At 48.7% G+C, this 23,765-nt stretch overlaps 1 protein-coding gene across 5 annotated transcripts in view; it reads left to right on the forward strand.

Annotated features, from left to right (window-relative positions):
• NRP2 (neuropilin 2) overlaps positions 1 to 23,765 on the forward strand; it is a 111,106-nt gene that overhangs the window by 52,480 nt on the left and 34,861 nt on the right. For all 5 annotated transcript variants that reach the window (XM_065881121.1, XM_065881120.1, XM_065881122.1 and 2 more), the window contains exons 8-12: positions 6,332 to 6,476; positions 7,612 to 7,961; positions 10,057 to 10,201; positions 13,908 to 14,024; positions 16,917 to 17,057. In XM_065881121.1, coding sequence (XP_065737193.1) covers positions 6,332 to 6,476; positions 7,612 to 7,961; positions 10,057 to 10,201; positions 13,908 to 14,024; positions 16,917 to 17,057 — 898 coding nt within the window. The remainder of the gene's footprint in view (positions 1 to 6,331; positions 6,477 to 7,611; positions 7,962 to 10,056; positions 10,202 to 13,907; positions 14,025 to 16,916; positions 17,058 to 23,765) is intronic.

A 23,765-nucleotide genomic window follows, 5' to 3' on the forward strand; every position in this document is an offset into this window, starting at 1 on the left:
TATTTATACATGAGAGAGACATCCTTTCTGATTCTGTATCTGGCTAAGTTCCCACATTCACTAGAATAAGAGCAGCTTTAAAAAAATTTTATAGTCTTTAAGGAAGAGTTTTAAGAGAGAAATGTCAGGACCATGATTTACAAACAGGAAAAAAAAGGTCCATTACCTTAGCATCATTTCCCGAGTGCAGCAGTCACCGTCACCCACACCTGTTTGGTGCAACAAATGAATTAAACAGGATGGCATTCATTGATTAACAATTTATTTCTATGTGTAGCCCCAATGGCTAGCTTTAGAGAAAATGCAAGGGGAGGAGGTGGGAGTGGGAGGGCTGGGACTAGGTTCTGCAGTGAGGATGAGTCGGTACCATTGTTTCTGAGACAGATTTTTTTTAATGCACTCCTGGTTTCCCCCTTCTCTGCCCTCGACTCCTGTCATCTCTCTTCTCTGCCTGCTTTGTTCTCCTCCTTCAGTGTCTGTGCCAGGGAGATTGAAAAGGAGAACTTTGGATGTGATACAACATGTATTAGTGGAGAGAAATATTTATTCTTTAAAAAAGGAAGAAGAAGGTCTCCTGCACAATTTCTACCTCAGGGCTCCAACACTGTGTTGTCTTTGAAAAATTTCCTGCTTCTGTGCAATCCTTGGAGCTGGCCACGTTCAGATATTTACAGCAAAATAGAAATAAACTATAGGTCACAGCATAGGGAATGAAGAGACGGGTATGCGCAGGTGCGATACTGAAGCCCTATCAGAGGGAGGCTGTGCACAGAATGAGGGCCTGCCTCGTGGCGGGAGGTTAAACAGCCAGGAACACCGTGAGGCTGCACCGTGTCCTTCTGCCAAGGAGCTCAAAGACTTTGACGGACATGGAGCATCTACACCGGCCTGGGCACCCGGATGTTGATGGCACAGATGAACGGTGTATGGGAGAGGGATGTAGGGCTGGCAGAGAATCCCCCCACATAGAGGCCTCCAAGGTAGGCCGTGAAACACTCACTGCTCTCAGCAGTGCCCGAGTCACTGATACTCTTCAAAGAGGACTTCGGGAGGGGTCAGCAGGGAGAGGTGGTGTGACTAGAAATGGGGTGAAAGACGGAGAAAAGATGACCTCAGTGATGCTTTCTGGCTAGATGTTTCTTCTTAGAGTTTATATATTATTTTCTTTAATGTGTTTTTTACATAGTATTAGAGTCCACGCCTCACGAGCTCACAGGAGTGGTCACAACATGTTGATTTTCTTTTCCTGGTGGAGGGGAGAAGATTGCGGAGGGGGGTGAAGTTGTAGATAATAACCAAATTGGGATATTGGAAAGCAGCCAATTTAACTGGCAGATGCCCCCTTCCCCCCTGAGGTGCAAATCAGAAAATGCATGACGTGCTGCTGGTTTCTGATTCTGTCTTACTGAAAATAAACCAAAGGTCTCAGAAATCAATTGGAAAGTGTTGGATTATGTTCAGAATTCAGCAAGGCACCAAATGGATTATCCAAACCACTTCTTGTCCTGAATTGTTTTTTAAACTTGGTTTATAGAAGTGCACTTGAAGAAATCTTTATGTTCAACATAGCTCCATATATATATATATATATATATATATATGTCATTACAACATTATCAACGCTATCCCCACCTCTTAAGAAGGCTAGGGTCACTTTGAACACACCTCTGGTTTTCCTTTGGGAAGGAAAGCAACCATATTAACATGTCTCTTTTAAAGTTAACAAAACTGTATACCATGTGTGACATCCAGCTTTCAAAGCAGATGTTAAAATGTGATCACCACGTTTGATATACGTCTATCTGGGTACGCCATATGCTGACAAGCCACTGAGTTTTCTCAGCAATATGGACTCCTCACTGCAAAGTCATGGCCTGAAAATTCCTGGCCTCAAGGTGGGACTTGAGAGTCAGTGGCTTTCAGAACTTGAACTTCCCCAGTTGAACAAAGACCTATTTATTGCTTGTGACGTGGCTTCCAGTCCAATATCTGTCCTTGGTATCGTGCAGGCACTGGAGCCAGCAGGGAGGGCTGGTAGAGTTCAGTGTGTCTACCTGCAAGCGTGTTATCGACTTTATTTTCCTGAAGGAGAAATCAAGGTATCTAAGGTTTATTGATTGGCCTATAGTGATTCAGTGAGTCGGAAGGGAATAGGGAGTAAAACCAATTCCCTGGCATCATCTCCCAAGCACACAACCCCTTACCTTGCAATGGCAGGACTGGAAGCCAAGGTTCCATCTCAGAGAATTTGATCAGAAAACATATGAAGGGTGATTCTGAAACCACAGAAGCATTGAAAAAGTCATAAAGATGTATAATGTATGATAGCATTTACCAGCTATAAATAGGGCAGTGCAAGGAGAAAAAATAGAGACCTTGGACATCCATTGGGTCAGGAGAAATCGAAACTGCTTAATATTTCATTAAAAATGGATCTTCTTAAATTGCACTTTGATATCTTTGGGCGAAAGACGATATGTAAGAACTAAGGTGTTGTTATGTATGACTCTTCGTTATTAATCATTTGAACTGTTATTGAACTAAAACATCAACAAGATATTTTCTCCCTCTGAGTGGGGCAGTCACCATGTGTTTTGGGCACTGTTTGAAGTATATGAAAGTCCACTTCACTTGTCCACAAAAGCACTTAGGCTACAAGGGACAACGGTAACTAAAATGCCATGCTAGAAAGTGGACGCTTCCGGGGCAGTTCTAAATGAGAAACTCTTGTGAAGAAAGCCTTAGAGTCTGGGGGCCAGAGCGGACCTTGCAAATCAGCTCATACAATCCCCTCATTTAATGGAGGAGGAAATTGGGGCCTGGGGGAGGTACAGATATTTGCCCACACCTAGGAGCTAATTAACAGCAGAGTCTGGTTCCTGGTTCAGTGGTGTTTGGACTTTTTTTTCCCACTACACCCACCTCAGAGTGAGAGGTATACAAAAAGTTTATTAAAATAAGATGGTATTCCCTCAGCCAAGGGTCCAGAGAGCGGAAGGCAGATATGAGCCCAAGGTCAAGAGCCAACAAGACACCGAGAAGGACGTAGGCTTGGAAACGGGAAGGATAATTTGAGGTCACATTGAAAGAGGCTTCATTGGGTTCCAGGGGTGGGAGAAGAGTGAGCAAAACTGAATAGCAGAATGAAGGTCAATTTGAGCACCAGGTAGATGTCCTCAGGGACATCAACCACGTGCCTGCCTCCCTTTCTGGCTGAGGCCATTGTAGACAGAGATCCAGGGGCTCACCCAAGCCTGTGGCCACACACATCTATGGGAAGACCAGCCCCTCCCCAGGTGTATACCCACACGTGTGTGCCCCCCGTGCCCACAGGCAGCCAGCCTTCCCAAGGCAGTCCACAGACAAAGTCGTTTCCTTACTGAGGAAGGAGAGGAAAGGTTTCTTGGTGTTGTCTGCCAAGACTGAGAAATGAAGGGGTCAGATAAGATAAAATTGGGTATTAAAAACACGAGACGTGCTGTGTTTCTAAACGGTACCAGCGTGGTGTGTACGCTGTGGATTAGCAGCTGTGTTAAAGTTCAGATCCACTCAACACTCCAATTGTATATTCACGTGGAAAATCAAGCCCCCGCCCCTGCTCCCTCGCTTGCGAACTCCTCAGCATCTCCTGTTGGAGGTCACACGCAACCACCGTCACCATCCTCAGGGAGTAGGCCAGTGGGGACCCACCACTGCTCACAGCAGCCGTCTGAAATGAGCAGAGGGCTGCATTTGCTTCTTCCCTGCCAAAGCAAAACAAAACAAAACAAAGAGCCTCTGCCTCACGCTGAATTCTCGCAGAACCAATTAATCTCTTTCCCTTGGATTCAGTTCCTCCATCCCTCTCCTCAGAGCTTCAGAGGAAGCCAAGGAACAGGCCTGGCGAGGCTGAGATCGTGCTGGGCCCTGGGCCCTCCTGCCGGTGGCCCCTCCCCAGATTAGATCACAGAGGTTCAGGCGCCTCTCTCTTCCCTTAGGCCTTCTCCCAGGTGTCTGGAACTAACCCTCTTTCCTTCTGCTTTCGTGGCCCTTCTTCTTCCTCCGCTTTGTCATCTCGCCCGTCTTTGTCCTCAATCACTATGCAGTGGGCCGCCAAACCGAAGCTGGGAGGGATGGGTGGGCACGCAGTCCCGCCTTGGTGCTCCGTGCGGTCCGCAGGGAGCAGAGGAGGAAACTGGTGGACTGGGACCAGGGCAGAGGCTTCCCGGGGGAGGAGAAGGAGTGGCAAGGCTGGTGCGGGGGCTCCCCTGGAATCAGTGGGCTCAACACCAGGAACGAGGGGTTGCAACTGAATACCGTGGTGCAGGGAAAACTCGTTTTCTCCTCTCCTTCCCTCTGTTTCTCTTAAACAGGCCACTTCCCCTCATTTGGCAAAAGGTATGAAGGCTCTGAGCCTTCACCCCCACTGTCAGTGGGGTGCTCTTAACAGCTCTAACTTTTGACCTTAGTAAGTGGGAAATATAGAAGGTTCAAGGTTGCCAAATGGCAGAGTTCCTGGTTACAGTTCCTAAGGAAGCAAGGACCACGTTGTTCGTTAGCTCTAAGCTTCTGTGCTGCTCTTTGCTGTTACTCGGGTCATTCTACATTGGGATTATGAACACCCTGGGAGCAAGCACACGACTGAAGAGCAACTCTACTTCCATTCCACCCATGCTTGGGGACCGTAAGGGCTCCACGGCTCCTAGCCACCAACATAAACGCTGCAGATGTAGACGAGATGAGAGTCAAGGGAGAAAACCACAAGCCTGAAATCTAAAAACGTGGCAAGGGCTTGAGATCTGGACAGACATCTCTGAGCCTCAGTTTTTTCATCAGTAAAGTGGAAATAATAGTACTTACTTCCCGGAATGTTGTAGGCCTAATTATGTTTACACAGTGTCTGGCTCAATGAGATTCCAATATACCATTTTCCGCATTCCCCTTATCCCAGGTCTGTCAGTGCCTGAACAGCTCGCATGTTATAGGTGCCAGGAGCTGAAGGAGCTTGTCCCCCTACCCAGGAGAAATTGCTAGTTGTTGCAGAGTTGCCTGTGAGTGGACTTACGGTCACATGGTTGTTAGAGCTATGAGAGGTATGATCTAGAAGCGATGGTTAGTTGGTCTTTCCCTTCACTCTTATCCAGGGAAACCAAGAGAAACTTACATATACTTGTTGCAGCTACTCTTTCCTTTTTTAATGGAGAACACAAAAAAGCCCAAGGCAGTTACTGATTTGGGCCATCTGGTAAGCTAGGACTTGCTCCTACCATGTTGGATTAGAAGCTACTCTGGAAAGCCTTTCCTCCCATAAGAGGTGCATTGGTCAGATGGGGACAGGGATGGATTTCATTACAGGGCAGGGTCTACGTTGAGAGAAAGCCAGGGCAGGGCTCCAGCGGCCTGTCTGCAACCCTGACCCTACAACAAAGACCAGAAAGAACCAAGCAAGTGTTGATTGACACGGGGGCACCGGGGGTGGACAGCACTCCCACCCTCTCACCCCTCCACGGAGCCCTCTAAGGAACTAACAGAAACAATTGTGAAGCACTTTCTGATTATAAAATACCCTGGAAATCTTTCTATAGGCCTGAAACCTGAGGAAAAGGGAAAGTCAAGTTCAAGCTAGTGAGAGAGGTCCACAACCCTAAAAGATGACATTGTCGCTCCATTTTTTGTTTGTTTTTTGTTTTGTGATACGCGGGCCTCTCACTTGTTGTGGCCTCTCCCGTTGCGGAGCACAGGCTTCGGACGCGCAGGCTCAGCAGCCATGGCTCACGGGCCCAGCTGCTCCGCGGCATATGGGATCTTCCCGGACCAGGGTACAAACCCGTGTCCCCTGCATCGGCAGGCAGACTCTCAACCAATGTGCCACCAGGGAAGCCCTGTTGCTCCATTTTTAAAGGATATTCTACTTTCTTTTTCCTCCCTCCCTCCCTCCCTCCCTCCCTGCCTCTCCCTCCCTCCCTCCCTCCCTCCCTCCCTCCCTCCCTCCCTCTCTCTCCCTCTCTCTCTCTCTCTCTCTCTCTCTCTCTCTCTCTCTCTCTCTCTCTCTCCTTCTGAAAGTGTTTTCCTTTCATGGTGCCTTCCTCTGCTGGCCCTCAGGCCCAGAGGCAAAATTTTCCTTCCCTCCAAAAGTTTTTGTGAAGACCATGTATTGTTTTCAACTTAGAGCAGTGTGAGAAATTACATTTTTTTATGGTGTTTCTAAAACAGCACCAAACAACAAACCCACTGATTATTTCTAAGCTTAAGGGAAATAAAATTGAACAGACCTTTCCCTCTCCGTCAAAGGCTGCGTGGCTCACCTACATACGGGGATTGCTATAACATGGATTCGTGTGTGATGTTACAGGTCTTCCAAGCCAACAACGATGCCACGGAGGTGGTTCTGAACAAGCTGCAGTCACCACTGCTGACACGCTTCGTCAGGGTCCGTCCACAGACCTGGCACTCGGGCATCGCCCTCCGCCTGGAGCTCTTCGGCTGCCGGGTCACAGGTGAAGTGGGGCTCCTGTGAGGTCGGGGAGCTCTGCGCCCCCTTCCAGCCCTCTGCAAACGGCTTGATTGCACCACGTGACCTTAACAGAAGGCTGGCTTTTACCTGTAACTCCCTGTATGGGTATTGAATGCACACTGACTCTAGACCCTGCCTTGCCGGCTACCATTTCTTCACGCACACCCCACTCACTCATTCGCTGCACAAATACTTATGGAAGGCCCGCTGTGTGCCAGGCCACACATTGGGAGCTGGAAGTGAATAAGAGAAGGGAACCAGCAGATGGGGTCTCTGACATGCTGGAACTTTCAGGCGGGTAGGCAAGATAGATAATAAACAAATGTAAGTACAGGGGTAATTATACACTAAGATGCGTGTGTGAAGGAAAAGCACAGGATGCTCTGAGAGTGAGTGAGGGGACCTCACTGAGTGTTGATTGAAAGTTTGGGGACAGCCTTTCTGACGATGTGACACTTAAACTCGGGGATGAGTAAAGAGTAGTCTGATGGTGACTGAGGGGAAGAGCATTTTGGGTGGAGGGAACAGCATGTTCCAGGATGCTGGCAGGATGCAGGGCAGTAAAGAGCTGTGGTAACACATGTGAAATTAAGATCTGGTGCCAGGAACGGTTCCATCTAGTTCGGGAAATAATCCCCTGGGTAACAGTTCAATGCTCAGCTGAGCTCCCCTGCACTCACTGCCCCTAGGGGGATCAGTGGAGACTGTGTCACCAAGGATGTGAGAGTCCTTGGCTAACAACATGAGACACTCGGCCATGCCAGGCGCCACGCTGAGTTCTTTTATATTGTAACTAACAGAATCCATGCAACAACCCCCAAGAGGTAAGTACTGCTATTAGCCCTCCTTTAGGCCTGGGGAAACTGAGGCACAGAGCACTTCAATTATTTTCCCAAAGTCAAGCAACTAGTAAGTGACAAAGCAAATGTGAATCCAGCTAGTCTGGTGCCCAGCTGAGCTCTTAACCACAATGCTATCCCACCTTGAAATGCAAAGAAATCAGTGCTGACTTAAAAGTGTTTGATAGTCAGGTTCTTTGACAGTTCTCTACTGGTTGGGGGTGGTCCCAGTTACCAGGGTACCAGCATGACCTCTTGTACCTTCCACCCTCTCCGCAGACGCCCCCTGCTCCGACATGCTGGGGATGCTCTCGGGCCTCATTGCCGACTCCCAGATCTCTGCTTCCTCCACCCGCGAGTACCTCTGGAGCCCCAGTGCTGCCCGCCTGGTCAGCAGCCGCTCAGGCTGGTTCCCTCGGATCCCTCAGGCCCAGCCGGGCGAGGAGTGGCTCCAGGTAGACCTGGGAGCGCCCAAGACCGTGAAAGGCGTCATCATCCAGGGAGCCCGCGGAGGAGATAGCATCACTGCCGTGGAAGCCAGGGCATTTGTGCGCAAGTTCAAAGTCTCCTACAGCCTAAATGGCAAAGACTGGGAGCACATCCAGGACCCCAGGACCCAGCAGCCGAAGGTAGGATGTTCCCGGAGGACTCCCTAACCTTGCCCCAAACAGGGAGGTTGATTTGGGGGTTGTTGATTTCCCATCTAGATGGTCATCACCAACCCCTGCCCGTCAAACAAATATTAACTGAGAGATTACTTTGTGCCAAGCCCTCTGCTAAATGCCTTATTTTAGCCTTTACAACATCTCTAGAAGGTAGGTCTTTTCGTCCCTCCCATTTTAGAGGTAACAAAACGGAGGCTTGATGTCATGCCAGGGTCATACAGTACCTGTGGTAGAGCCATGATTCAGACACAAGTCTCACTCCAGAGCCCAAATGCCTAACCACTACTCAACACTGCCTTTCTACTGTCTTGGACACTCTTTCTACCCTGGTTCAGATAAAGTGTCCTTGGAACTGGCCAGACATCCAAAGGGGATGTGGTTTTTGGAGGCTCAACTATAGAAACTAGTGAATTACTTCCAGAAACAACTGTGTTTTTCTGAGTGTTGCTGCACTCCTTTGTATTTTCCTGGGCTTGACTACTTAGATCTTTCTTGCCTCTCACATGGAGGCTGGGAAGAGGCAAGAGAAACTAACTCCAGTCCAGAAGCGCAGGCCAGTGTAACACCCCCTTCCGCCATTGGAAGAGTGAAGGTCAGCCCTCAACGAGAGGCACCTAGGAGCCCCAGGAAAGGGAGAGGACATCACAGCCCTGTCCCTCTCCAGGTTAATCTCCCAATCAGCCAGACGTTCCGATCCTCATTGCTAAGTTACCCCTGATTTTCCTCAGAAGAGCAGGGCCCCTAATAAGGAAGGGGTATCACATGTCTCTGTTTAGCAAATGTTTTCCATTCTTAATGCAGAGGCAAGGTCTGGGTTGGAGGTTATGCAGTGCTGATGTAAACTCCCAGCTCATAATTCCAGCGGCTTGGAAAGGCTCAGTGCTTGGTAAATGGAACCTTCAGTGGATGGAGCAGAAGTTGGACCACTGGCTCCCCCAGGGACAGCTGACCCTGGCTCTTCTTTTTTTTTTTTTTTTTTTTTTTTGCAGTACACGAGCCTCTCACTGTTGTGGCCTCTCCTGTTGCGGAGCACAGGCTCCGGACGCGCAGGCTCAGCGGCCATGGCTCACGGGCCCAGCCGCTCCGCGGCATGTGGGATCCTCCCGGACCGGGGCACGAACCCGTGTCCCCTGCGTCGGCAGCGGACTCTCAACCACTGCGCCACCAGGGCAGCCCCACCCTGGCTCTTCTTGACTATTCTGAGGGCCTCGGAAAGGAGATGATCTTAGCCAGGGTCAGAGCCTGCCCTCCCCGTGACAGTGCCCCCCTTTTGGAATTGTGGGCATCCTGCAAAATGAGTTGGCTCTGCCTCATTCCTAGATGCTAATCAGCTACAGCCCCTGGCACACCTGCACACCAACAGTCCCCTAAGTCACTGGTTCACAGGTATGCTCTGGGTTGGGTCCTCCACCCGGCTTCAGCCGGGGCAGCCCCACTGTCATCCATTTCATGAGGTGTGGCTTTAGGTGAGGTTTCTTTTGACAGAATTTCTTCCACTAAACCAAGGTTGGGGGAACACAGTCTTAGATTATCAGGGTGTGACCAGTGGAAATTGTCATTAGCCTAGAAAAGGGATGGTCACTTTCCCTTCAGCCTCTCAGTGACCTGGCATTTTCTAAACCTAGACTTTCAAGCTGGGACTTTCTAAATCTAGACTTTCAAGCATCTGGGAAAGAACTTCTTTTTCTAGTAAACCGAGAACTTCAGAACAGGCAAGACAGCCTAAATGCCCTTCACTCCTCTCCAGCCAAATCCAGCTTAAGACTCACGCAGAGCCGAATTCTGAGTCCTCAGTTTCACTCCAAGGATAGAGAACAGAACCCAGCAATTGCCACTTTCATCTGCTCCCCATCTGCCGTGTTTCTCCCAAATGAATAAAAACCTTGGTCTGAGAATGGGACTCCCACGGACCAAAACGGGCAGTGACCATGAATTAACTCTGAAGCTGCCTTCCGGTTGGATGTGAGGGGTGAGGTGGGAAGGGGGCAGGAAGGAGCAGAAAGGAGGAGTGAGGAGGGCTCCCACCTAAGAAGGGCTGAGCAACCTGTCTCCCCTGCAGCTGTTTGAAGGGAACATGCACTACGACACCCCTGACATCCGGAGGTTTGACCCTGTCCTGGCGCAGTACGTGCGGGTGTACCCTGAGAGGTGGTCCCCTGCGGGCATTGGGATGCGACTAGAGGTGCTGGGCTGTGACTGGACAGGTAAGGCCCTCTTTCCACTGTGGGTCTCACTCACATGGTCTCATGACCCCGGCTTCCTGGGATGGCCTGGGAGGAGGTCAGACCACGACGGGGACGGGGCAGAGGGGCAGCCATCCCTGGGGTGAAGCCCCATCCGTTCAAAACCCTGCTGCCTCCTGCCTGCCCTGTTCTACCTCAAACCACCGGCACTGCAGCCTCTGGACTCAGGACAGCTCCTCAAGGGATGTGCGTTGTCATTTTTAAAGGATCATTTCAGTCCTCCAACCCCAGTCTCTCGAAAACAAATCATAACCACACACTGCCCACCCAAATTCAATTAGACCCTGACTCTTCAGGCCAGAGGGCTGTGGCTGTTGATTTAGGGAAGAAAAAAAAATGCTCATGATAATAAAGTAATCGGTTTATGTCTGAATCTGGCCTCCAGATGTCTGTGGCTAAGAGACTTCATTTTCATTTCGAAGCCACATCTGTAAAAGGCATTTATTTGCTCAGGAGGGACCCTGTTGCAGGGGAGCTGCCGAGAGCCCGACTTCTTCCCCGTGTGCCGCAGGAGGCTCGCTGGGCTCCACCCTGCGTCGCAGGCCCTGGGAGCACCTCCGAGTCTCCTGAACGAAGATGAGGCCCGCTGATCATGGCCACCCTCCAGGTTTCCCGGGAAGCACCCCATCCATCCTTCCGAGTCGGGTCCGCCTCCCCTCCAGGCCCCGCCCTCCTCCCCGGGGCAGGGCTGGGACGGATCCCAGCTCAAGCCGTAGCCGGAGCCGGAGCTCGCTCGCTGCCTGCCAAGCGGAGCTGGGGGTGGGGTGGGGCGAGGCAGCAGGCAGGACCCCAGCCCCAGGTATCTCCATTTTCCTGTCTGTGCCGTACCTGTCAGCAGCTCACCCAGCAGGGGATCGTGGAGGATTAGTAAGAGCATGTCGGAGAAGTGCTTTCGGCTCCCGGGGCGAAAAGTGCTGCCTGTGTTCCGTTATGATGGCGCCGAGGAAGTGTCCCGTTGAGGCACGAAGGCTGGGAATCGGGCCCAAATTAGCCTTTCTCACCTTTCAATGGAAGGCAGCCCCAGCGAACATATTTTAGTGGGAAGACACTTTACTCCCCATCACGGAGTGAGGCAAGGTTCCCTGCAGCCTGCTGGGTGTTCCTCACCTGTCCTCTTGCAGGTGCTGAAAACTGCCCTCCAACAGTGACACAAGCTGGCTTCTTCTGGCCAGAATCAGAGGCTTAGAGATGCAGGGGACCCGAGGGCTTCTAGGCCAGTGGCTTTCAAACGTTTCTGACCACCATCCACAATTTAAAATAAATTTATATCACGAGCCACTCGACTTACAAGCATGCGTGCACACAAGCACACATACACGTGTGTGCTTATGGGATATAGTGTATCATTAAGCACCTGGACTCTGGGGACAGATCGCCAAGTTCAAGTCCTGCCTCTGACGATCTGGGTTATCCTAGCTGAAGAAGGGGGGGTGACCATAGTGTATCTACACCCCCCAGGGTTATGAGGATTCAATAAAATAATGGATATAAAATACTTAGGCTGCCGCTTGGCACCTAATAAACTTGTTACAGTAAGTAAGTGTGACTGAAACGAAAGGTTCCCAAAGCGGTGCTCATCCTTGCCACGTGAGTATACTCTGAAATATTATAGCCCCTATTTTAAAACGCTAGTGCTGACTCATGAAATTGATCTACAACCTGTTGACATACAGTTTGAAAAAAAAATCACCGATCTAGGCCAATGCCTCCTTCACAGAGAGGGAAACTGAGTCCCAGAGAGAGGAGCCACTTGCCAGAGGCCGATCAGCTCCTGACTCATACTTCCCCCCGTTCCATGGTCCTCTGTGCCACGCCTCTTACCGGGCTGGCCCTGCTTTATGACCGGCTGGACAATTGCTATTGGCCTTTTCCTCCTATTGCCCCCCGCCAAGCTGGCCCAAATTACACCGGTGATGGTCAGTAACAGGTTTCTCATTTCAAAGTCCTCCTGGCTGTTCCTTGGAAGATCAGAGTAGGGGCTCGATACCCTCCGCCCAGCCTCCTTCCCTTTGAAGTCTCTGACATCTGTTTTCAATTGCCGGGGAGCGTAGTTTGATGGGCAGTTAGCTCTAAGTGTCCAGTACAAACACAGTGGACGCAGAGGCCGGCTACCGTTTCCTCACTTTCATTCACACGGCCTGCCCTCTCATTGCCTCACCCGCCCCCTGTGCCCCTGGATTTAACATTATCTCTGTGCCACCCAGCTACCTAACATTTCCAGGAACCTCTCTCCCAGGCCACGTGGCTTTCTGCTTGTCAAATTTCCATTCATTTCTGTGACTCATCCTTGTTCCCTTCATTCCTACCCCAAAAGGATAACAGGGAAAATAATGGGCTGGGTTGAGTTACTGCAGCTAAATAATTTGACAGGGCTGCTTCACCTGTTCATTTGTTTGTATTTCAAATGATTACTTCTTGCCTTGCTGACCACAGTTTGCTTTACAATGGAGTTTGCAATTCTGTGGCACAGTAACGAATATGAACTTACAAGTTAGGACGCTTTGAGGTTATCTGCCCAGCCACGTTTGGTCACCTGCTACTTGTATTTTGAATAAGTTGCCAACATTGACAGGGCTGGAGATTTTCCCTGGAGATTTTGTTTGTTTGTTTGTTCCATGCGAGGGAAAAAAAAAATCTTTTTGCAAGATCTGGCCACACTGGGCCACCTCGCCTCGGTTCCTCAACCTGCTGGAACCAGTCACGTGGTGGCCTCCTTTAAACCAGGTGTGCAGGACCCCTCTGCCATCTCCTGTCCCAGCCTTTACTCTCTCAGCCCCCAGCAGGCCATCCTCCCTTACAGTAGCAGTTAGCCTCCTAGAAGCATTTGAATTTGCCACACCCTGACCTAAAGGCACAGCCCCAAATTATTTCCACTGAATGGAGTCTGAGTCACTTTGAGCCCATATTCTTTTCCATCTGGTTTTGTGCAAACGCGAACAACGATGTCTGGGGTCGCACCTCCCAGGCTGTCTGGCTTGGCTATGACTTCAGCCGTTGTGCTTCTGATTATCTTGTAATAGGTGGGCCCCCAGGTCGGGTTAGCTTTGGTTCCATCTGACTCAGAGAAGGCAGAGAAGAGAAGGCCCGTTCCACGCGCAAACAGGGCCCGTTCCACACGCAAACAGGGCTGAGCCCAAGACACGACAGCAGTCACCCAAGGGGCTGTGCACAGACAGGTGTTTTCCACAGGACGGAAGCTCACTCCATTAACCCTGATTTTTTTCAAACCATTTTTGATGGGTGTCCTTCATTGCTTATGTGTGTGTGTCACCCACATCTGTATCTGAAACAGAACACCCAGAGCATGGTTGAGCCCTGCCTGTGGTCAGTGTCACCCACGTTCATTACTGCCTGGTGCGCGTGGCCTTTTGAGCCGGCCTCAGGGCCTCTGCTGTGGAGTAGAGTGTGGGCTTGTGTTCTTGCCTCCATTACGGCTATTTCTACAGCTTGGGACCGTTCTCCTTAACACAGGCCATGGTCCTGATGTCATCACAGCACACAGATGTGACGTCATGGGTGTGTGTGTGTCCATCTTGGATTTCCTTTTTTCTCCCTTCTTGAAAGGCCCACCCTTGGAGAGGAGACTTAGTATTTGGCATCTTCCTGCTGGGTTTTGACGCAGGCTGCTGCTTGTGGTATTCACTCCCCTTCCTTTGCCTTTCTGCAGACTCAAAGCCAACGGTTGAGACACTGGGACCCACCGTGAAGAGCGAAGAGACCACCACCCCATACCCCATTGACGAGGAGGCCACGGAGTGCGGGGAGAACTGCAGCTTTGAGGATGGTGAGGATGGGGCCAGAGCCGTATTTCATCCAGGATGGTATGGGTGCCGACCAGTCTCAGTGGAGGCTGCCCCATGGCTGGGGCCGGGACCTGGGGGTCCCCTAGGTCAGAGGTCAGGGAAGTGTGGTACTTAGGGGCTTGGGGCAGTGGCTATTTCCAACCAATCTAGAAGCATTCAGATATTGGCACAACCAGTACAGCCTTACATCAGCTGAGATAAGGGGCCATCCAAGGAGGATGCCTCCCTTGAGTAGTCTCGTTTCCTAGCCCTCACTTCGTATCTTTAGAATCCACAACTGTAATCGCCCCTCCTGCTAAGCTTGTCCCCGGGGCACAGTCAAGGGAAGATCTGGCTGTCCTCTTGTCAGTGGAGCACGATAGGTTAACTCAGCGGTTAACCATGATTTAATTGCGTTGCCCTGCGTCTTTTACCACCACCGGTTGAGAAAGCTTGACAATTAGGATTATAAGATAGGGCACCGCATCCTCCACGAGGCGAGCGCAGGTCAGTGACAAAGACAGAAGAACGAAAAGGCACCTCACCCATTCCTCAAAACTCAGGGCCACCTATTGGCGATTCGTCTCTTCACATGGGAAATCGACTGCATTCTCATTTTATCTTCTAAGCATATCCAAGTTAGAGAAAAACAATAATTGGAAGAGCCCAAAAGGACATCACATTTTCAATCTTCCTGCTAAGGTCGCAGAATGTGAGGACATTCCTTAACAAACTACAAAGTTTGGAACACCTGGCATTTGGGGCTAGAATTTAACGCTTGACAGCCTCAATTTACAGTAAATTACTGATCGTTATTAAACGTTCATTAAACCAAATGAGGGAAGATTGGTGAAGAGGCTTGGGAAGTGATGGAGACATAAAGACATAGCACTGAGTCAGTAGGTAGATGGTGAAATCTGTGGATCCGCACCCTTAGCCACTTGACAGTATGAGAAACTGCAAGAATGCAGTGGACGTCTCCCCAACATGGCTACAAAGAAGAATGGGAGGGGAGCCAAAAATAAATGCTGAAGTTGTGTGACTTCAAAATGATAATTTAATGCATATGCTCTCAGGAATGTGCTTTTGTACATTGCGTGGGCCAGGGGACACTCTTGGTCAGGGATAGTTGAATACAGAATTCTGACATTTTAATGAACTTGTTTTTGTTTTATGAAGAGGAGAAAGAGACTTGGAGAATCTTCCAAGACATGTTGGAAAGAGTTGGAGAGCCAAAAGTGGAGCGCTCTCATTTACTGTGTGGTGTTGGATTAGCAGGGTTTGCTTGGTGCAGGGCAAAAGGAGGGGGTTTTGTCTAAATGGCAATCCAAAGGAAAATGTAAGGACTTTCAGAAGTTTAATATACTTTTCCCGTTTATAGTGGTTTGTTTCATTTGGGGTTTCTTTGGTGGTTCCTCCCCTCTCGCTTTTTTTTTTTTTTTGCAAAAGATCTCTTTGTGGAATTGGGTTCCTGAGATACAGTATGCGTATAAACATTAGAGAGGAATTATGGTATATTGAATTACTCCATATTTTTGAACGGAAAAATAGAAACTTAGAAGTTGTCGGGAAAAGGGGATGGGGAGGGCCGAGGGCTGACTTTTCCAAGCCACAGGTTGACGCTTCAGTAATAGATTCCATGTGTTTCTTCTCAGCTCAAGCTGACTTTGGCCAAGGGTGGGCAAGTATTAAATATTCTTTCTTGGGAAGGGGAGACACGAGCAGGACCCGGTGGCAACCTGCCGCCAAGGCCAGCAGTGCCCTTCCCCTCAGAGGTGATCCGTCCTCGCCCCCCAGGTTGGGAGCAATGTGTTTCCACCAGTCGACTGTTCCCTTTAGACTTCCTAACCTGCCTTCCCCACGGAAATTCCTCTCTGGGAACCCTGAGAAGGGAAGTGAAAAGGCCAAAGACCCCACTTCCTCCCTGCTACCAGCGTTAGCCAACACTTTTCCGCTGTCTCCGCAGCTACTGAGGACAAGAGTCCAAATCTGGGTTCCCGTTTCCTCTCTTTCCCCACCTCCACCCCACCCCCGACTTAATCACGTGTTCGGCACCAGCTCAGACTGGATTTTTAGAGCTGAGTGGAACCTGCAAAGAAACCCTTTGGGTTCGGTCTGTTCACTTAGAGGTGAACAGCCGAGCAGACAGGGGTGAGCCATTGTGTGGTCTCTTAGATTTCCATTCTGTGCTGTCCCTGGAATCCTGGCGTTCAGGCACCCCGAGCCATGTCAAATTATTTTTCCTCCTGGTCAGCGCTGAGCTGGGCGGCAGGCTGGTCTGGTCCCCTCAATTTGCCCTAACATGCCAAATCACCCGCCTGGCAGTGCCTCCCCCGGGGATGCTGAACTGACCCGGTCTTCTGAAACAAGAGGCCTGGCACAGGGAGGTGAAGGGCAAACAAGCCTCCCTTGTTTCCAAGATCACTTTCTCCTCCCTGGCCAGCACCTCCCGCATTTTGAATTTCAGCCTCTCCGGATGCCAACGGGCTGTCCATCACTGCTGACAGCCAGGTTGGCAGGATCCTGCCTTCCACTGAGGCAATGGGGAGACATTCTTCTCTGGCATTTTAGGGAACAGCAGTTTCCACATTTGTCTGCTCTCCAGAGTGGACAGAAGAGGGCGATTAGAGCCTGAAGCCATTTGGTGGCCTCATTTATAATTGCTTACTATGGGAACCACTGGCAGCCTTGGCTTTCATGCCTGGGAAGGATGAGACCAAAGGCTGACCCTAAAGCCAACAATCGCCAAGATGAGTTAAATGAATAAGCAAAGGGAGCCATTTCTTTCTCTGCTCTCCCCTTAGGCCCTGCCAGCCGTTTAAATAGCACCACTGTGGCTGTTCTCCGAACCCATTTCATTTGACTTGTTTCGGGGTTTTTGTTTTCCCTTTTAGACAAAGATTTGCAGCTCCCTTCAGGATTCAACTGCAACTTTGATTTCCCCGAGGAGCCCTGTGGTTGGATGTACGACCGTGCCAAGTGGCTCAAAAGCACCTGGACCAGCAGCTCCGGCCCCAGCGACCGGACGTTTCCAGGTAAGCCAGCCTCGAATTAAGCGATGAGAGAGTTAAGGCCAGCCTTAACTTCACAGAACAAGCCTCTGCTCTTTGCCTGCAAACCACCGGCCTTTACTGACAGTGTCACCTGACAGAATAGCTGGTTGGCGGTTCCTGGCCCTCTCTTGTGATTACAGAGCAGCCTGGAAGCTGGGAGGGAGCGAGAGAGGCCAAGATCAAAGAAGAGGAAAGAAAGAGCAATTAGGAGGTCCTAGGAGAGGGGATGAGTCAATGTCCCTTTGTTGCCGTAGCCAGCTCTCGATGCCACCATCACAGAGCCCCTTGTGACTCCAAGCTGGACATTGTTCCTAAAATGGCTCATTGGGAAACTCCTGGCCCCAAGTCTGACTGATACTTTTTGGAGGGTATCATCACTTCTGTTGAAAACCAAGTGGAGGGCCTGAAATGCTGCCACACCCATGGGTGTCTCGCAGCGCTGCCTGGCACTTGGCCTCTTGAATATTGTGAAGCCGTCCTCTTGGTTTCAGAGAGCCCGATTTCAGAGGCTCTCCTGGCACTGTTGGTAGAGAGGGGTTGCCTTTAGCCCTTCTAAGCAGGAGTTGTCCACTCTTTCCATTGTGGCATGCTTTTACAGTGATGTTCTGGTAAATGTTTAACGACTGGCTCTCCAGGTTTAAAAAAAAAAATCTGCTTTGTAATTAATGTTCGCCACTCTCTGTGGTGTAAATCCTCCCACTGTGGTTGAATGCAAGCTACCAACATGACATCATCGGAGGTGGAGTTGAGAAGTACAGCCACACAGCCTTAGATAGTTTTTTTCCCTCACACAGGTAACAGAGATATAAATAACTTCTGAATCATGCATACCAGTAAAATGTATAAAATAATTAGGAAGTATTGCATTTTGAGAATTTCCTTTCTTTTTTAATATACTTTATTTCATTGCAACTTTATAGAATTCAATTGTTAACAATGCTTGCATTTCACAGTAGGCTTGCAAAATTCCAGAAAACTCCACAGTCGGCTCTCACAAGCCAGTACGTAGCATACGTTGCTCTAGCACGTCACGTGTTAGCTTTCAGTGTTCCTGGATCTTGGGCCCCCTGTAAGCGTTTGAGAGGGAAGGGCTTAATTCTGGAAATTAGTAGATCATATGTTGCCTGCCTAGAGAATGAAAGGGGGGAGGGACCTCCCCTTCTTCAGAGTCCCCCAGAGCCGCTCTGCTGCCCCTCACCCCAAGGACTGGCCGTGTCCCCTGTCTCCAGGGACGGCAGTGGGATGGACGCTCTCCGCGGGCGGTCTCCTGCGCTTGCTTTCCCGGAGGGTCACAGCATCTGCTCCGGAGAAAAACATTTTCATATTTCAAGTGTTTATCTCTTCAGGATTTGAGTGCTCAGAGAGATTAATATCTGAAGATCACCACGGCCTCAGGCAACAGGAGAGAACACTTACCCTCATCCCAGCGTTAATCACCCTCCCCCTCTCACTCACTGCAATAATGTTTAATTAATATAATGAGCGTCATGCACGTTGGAAAAAAAATACTTATTTTTATAACCCAGCCTGGATTTTTCATTTCATTTCCTCTCCTTTGAGACTTGGCCCAATTAATTGGTTGTTTTCCCAACCTCCACTTTTTATCCAAACGTAAAGAAAATTTGCCGTGGGGGTGGGGTGGTGTACGTGTGATGTTTATGTGTGTGCATTTGTGTGCTGTGTGTGTATATGTGTGATATTTATACGTGTGCATTTGTGCGCTGTGTGTATGTCTTTCTTTCTCAAGGTATTTGTGGGTTTTGTGTGTACGTGCATATGTTGTTTTTATGTGTAGATCTTGTGTGTTTGTAAATATGTATATGCATACGTTTAGTTTGTGTGCATGGATGAATCTGTGTGTGTGTGTCTGTATGTTTATGTTTGAGTGTGTTTGTGGTTTATATGCGTGTGTGTGTATGTTTATGTTTGAGTGTGTTTGTGGTTTATATGTGTGTGTGTGTGTGTGTGTGTGTGTGTGTGTGAGGTGTTTGTATAAGGGGGCAGCTTGGCAAAGGCACGTTGAATAAAGGGATGCAGGTGATACAGCAAGGGGAGATTTACTGGCTCTTATTCAGCATCCATCCTCAGGTTCTTTCTAATTATTCCACTTCCTCCCTTGCACTCTTCTGAGCAGATTTTCTCTAAGAATGCCTGAGGTCAGCCCTGTCCAGACTCCAAGGCCACCAGTTAGCAAGTGACACTTCGGGGAGAGCTTAAGCTACTCTCCATTTGACGCAGTTCCCCTCTGCCCCCTCTTCGCCCAGCCCTCACCCTCACCTGATGCCCCATGGGTTGACCCCGGCTACTGGCTGGGAATCCTCATCCTGCCCGCGTTCCACTTGATTCATTACACCCTGCGGTTTGGGAAGGCTCTTCAGAGCAATCTTGCAGAGCGGGCAGAAGTCCAACCTTTAGCTGGCTGGATGGGGACAGAAAGAAAATTAGGGCCATAAGGAACTGCTAGATCTAATGTTTTTCTCCCTTAAGAAATCGAAAAAGAAAATAATTATTTTCCTGTTCCAAAGGAATCCCTGAAGTTTGGAAAAGTGGCCCTTGGACGTTGCCTCCAGAAAACAAAATCATAATGTTGTCTTCAGAGTGCTTCTGTCCATCCTCTGATGATTTAAAAATCATTTGCTGTATTTCCCATTGTCCTTCCCCTTACACACCATGAACTGGGCTCTAAGCAGGAGAGGATAGAGAGCCCTTTCTGTTCAGGGTGGTCCTTTCTTCTTCTTCAAAAAAATTGGAGCCCCGAGGAGAGCAGTTGGGAGAAAGGAAACAGCTGTGCTTGGTTAGGGGCAGGGCAAATGCTAACGGGTTCCGAGTCCCGGGACCTTCCAAGTCAAGCCTGAAAGTGCTGTGTCACCCACACTTTGCCCCTCCACAAAGAGGAGACCGCTCCACTCTTTAAGAAAAGTGTGCCATGTGTTTTATCTCCTTGTTAGATAGGTAAACAAAAGTAATTACATTTAAGAAAGGAGGTGTCCCCATCAAGTGCAGAGGGAGAAGGGAGGAAAGAAAAAAGACAACAGCCATGTTCAAATATCATACACGGACTACTTGATTAGAAGTGTCTGTGGAAACTACTTACATTCCTTAGATGTTTTCTGATTTAGTTCTTTTCTCATGTTTTGTCTTGTTTTGTTTCTTTTCCTTTTAAGTAAGCAATTAGTTCTGTTCTTTTGGCTAGTGGTAATAGTTGCTTAAGGCTGACAAGACACCCACTGGTTTTATTCCACTGTTTTTGTTTTTCAAGATAGTCTTTCAAGACATTCAGAATTTCTTTTTTTAGCTCTTTGCTTGTGGCTGAGGAGCCTGGAGTGTGTTCATACCAGCCCCTGGGGACCCTGTTCTGAATTCAGTGACCCCTGGTGGTTGCAGAGGAGCTAGTACCTTGTTCTCTGAGAAAGCACTTTGCCTTTGCTCTGTAACTACAATGACACAGAAAATGTCTCCCCTAGTGGAAGCAGCTGTATCTCCCACAGATATTCTTAAGTGCATTGATCAGAAACAGAATTTTGAGGAAGATCGGATTCAGCTCTTTAAGGAACAAGGCAAAAATGCCTTGAGATGCTATGGTGAACCCGTGTGTCTAGACCTGCCCTGTGTAATACGGTAGCCGCTAGCCACACGTGACTATTTTAATTTTAATTAAAATTAAATACAGATAAAACTTCAGTTCCTCCATCACATCAGCCACATTTCAAGAGCTCAGTGCCCACTCCGTGTGGGACGGTGCAGATAGAGAACACGTCCGTTATCACAGGATGCTGTCTTACAGTCAGCACAGCTGCAGCACCTTTTGGCGTGAAGAGTAACTTCCAGGGTGCTTGCTGACTCTGTCGCTCCTTGGTTTGGTGTAAACCAAGAGAAAATAATTAGGGAGATGTGCCTTCTCCTTGGTGGGAGTGTTCAGTGCCTGGCATTTTTTGTCACTGTCATTGTACCTCAGTGAGTAACATAGTAAAGTAAGCAAGTAACATACTATTAGACAGTATAGGAACTATACTGGGGCTTCCCTGGTGGCGCAGTGGTTGAGAGTCCGCCTGCCGATGCAGGGGACACGGGTTCGGGCCCCGGTCCGGAAGATCCCACACGCCCTGGGCCCGTAAGCCATGGCCGCTGAGCCTGCACGTCCAGAGCCTGTGCCCCACAACGGGAGAGGCCACAACAGTAAGAGGCCTGCGTACCGCAAAAAAAAAAAAAAAAAGAGTAAATACTAAGTAATAGCAATAATAGTAATATTTAGTTAGTTTAAATAAATAATATTTAAATAAACTAAAATCGTTTAAATAAACTAATATTTATTTAGTTATTTAGTTAGGTAGTTTTACTATCACTGTTGTTGTTATTATTATCTTCAGGAATGAGACAAGACTAGAGATAAAGGGAACTGTTCCAGGTCAGCTTCAGAATCCTCAAGTGTGTGGTCACCCCAAATGTGTGTTCTTTTATATATTTGTTGACCTAACGAATAACGAAGTATGACTACAATATTACTTCATTTCAAATCATGGAAGTGACATAAAGAAAACAGACAAAGGCTATTTGGAATAGTATGCCTTTATAAAAGGACAGAGCTTTGGCTACCTAGCATTTATATGCTTATTGGATTGAGAGACCAGAACCTTTACTCTGGGTTCAAAAACAAGTGAGAGTAAGTCAAGAATACAAGGTTCTGGAATATTCAAATTTTACAAATGGCAGCCCTTCCATCAGATGTAAGTGGTAGTTCTGTTGACTTCTCGTAGGGCTGTTTTGATGCAGGTTGGGCCACTGAATAAACCCCATGAGAGTGGAGGACCAGAACTGTGGTTCACTATGGGGCATACATACAAGAGGATTAAGTGTTGAGTGGGTATGGTCAGTAGACAGTCACAAAGAAATCAGTGAAAATGACTCATGAGTCAACTTGCTTACAATGGGCTTGATTTTGGGCGGTGAGTTAGCAGGGATTCTGTGAATTAAAAAGCAACTCTCTTAACTCAAAAGACCTTCCTCATAGGTGGGACCAATGGCAGCAAACAATCCAGACACGGGATTGGCATCAGCTTGAACTGCCTTCAGAAAGAGGGTGCTGTGGCGTGTCTGGGGCACAGCCACTACAAATAGGGAGACGGGAACTTCTCAGGCTTAGAGCAGGCTAGATAATTAAAGGCCAGGAACAGCTGGGCTAAAAGAAAGCCATATTTAAGGAATAACTTCAACTGGAAAAGGAAAGCATAGAGGCCCTTCTTTAAGGAGCGTAGGAAGGAAGACATCTCTGACTTTGTAGAAAAGACAGCAGTAGAGAGGAGAAGCTCTTCCTTTTATTCTGAAAGTCATGATTGGTTGAGTGTGTAAGATTGATAATGAAGGGGCAGAGTGATAACAAGACTGAGTCGATTGCAAACCTTCATGAAAGCCGACATACCAAAAAAGCAGCTCAAGATAGACTCCTGCAAAGCCCAGGCCTGAAACCTCAAATGTCCACAAGACGGTCAATTGCAAACCTTGAGAACATCCTGCAGAGTTCATCCAAAGTCAGTGTTTCCCTTAGCCGGTTGTTAATTTGAGGACCTTAGCAGAGATGGTCTGACCTTGGGAGGCCAGCTGAGGGGCTGACTCATGTCTTAAGCATGACCTATACAAAGAGACTCCATCTCCTGCAGCACTAAATATTCTTTCAGATGGTTGTTCTAGTAGGAGGGCAAGATGCTAGCCAGGAGATGCGTGTGTTGGACAGATGGTGTGTTTGGCTTTGCGATAGCCTGGAGGATCAGACTGGTGATTTATCTCAGGCTTTGGTAAGGTGTCGGCACCACTGATTCCATGGCTGTTGGGCCAGAAGTGGTCACGTGATCAGCTGAAGCCAGATGTGGTCATAAATCGCCAGGTGAAATGTCAGGAGACCCTTTCTAGAGACAGCAGCAGGTTAAGACGCTGAATGACCTTGTTCTCTGCACTTCCTCTCTGCCCTTTTGAACTGTTGTTCATTCCCATGCGATTGTTTTCCCTGCGTCATGGGCAACAACAGATGTTTTGAGTCAAGAACCTAGCAAAATGCCTCCCAAACATGTCAGGTCTGGGGGGAGACGGATTGTATCTCTGGAACATTTTTCCTTCATTCTCTTTCTGCTGCTAAATGTATCTCCTCTGCATTGTTTCCCATTGGAAGCTATCCATTGCCGACATCACTGCCATCAGCTACAGAAACGAGAAGACAGCCTCCAGCAGGTAGAGCTGACTCTTAGCTGGCCGTGTTTGGGGACCTCTTAACAATCCAAAGGGCTTTTCCCCTAAAGTCTAAATAAATCAATAAAGTAGCCCACCCATGCCAGGCCAACCCTTTGCTCTATCAAGTCACCAACAGCCACTGTCTGTTAAAACTTCCTCTGTGTTTGGCAGTGGTAGGCCATACATTAGAATGTTCTAGAAGAACTCCACTGATAGCACATGTGCTTCGCTCACAGCACATATATGGGTGCCATAACTTCAAAGAACTGAAGCACTTAGCTTGGTGAAGGGTCAACGTGGAGACCTGCCACAACCAAAGCCCTGGAAAGAGGATTTTTAAAGAGGCAAGGGTTGTGTTTCCTGAGGAAGTGAAGACCAGGGTCTTAATTCTTCGCGAGTGAAGATGTTTCTATGTCAGAGGACAGAAATTGGCTGCACTCCGTCGGGAATAGAAGGAGGACATGTGTCTAA

Source organism: Phocoena phocoena, chromosome 7, assembly GCF_963924675.1.
Source record: "Phocoena phocoena chromosome 7, mPhoPho1.1, whole genome shotgun sequence".
Classification (NCBI taxonomy): domain Eukaryota; kingdom Metazoa; phylum Chordata; class Mammalia; order Artiodactyla; family Phocoenidae; genus Phocoena; species Phocoena phocoena.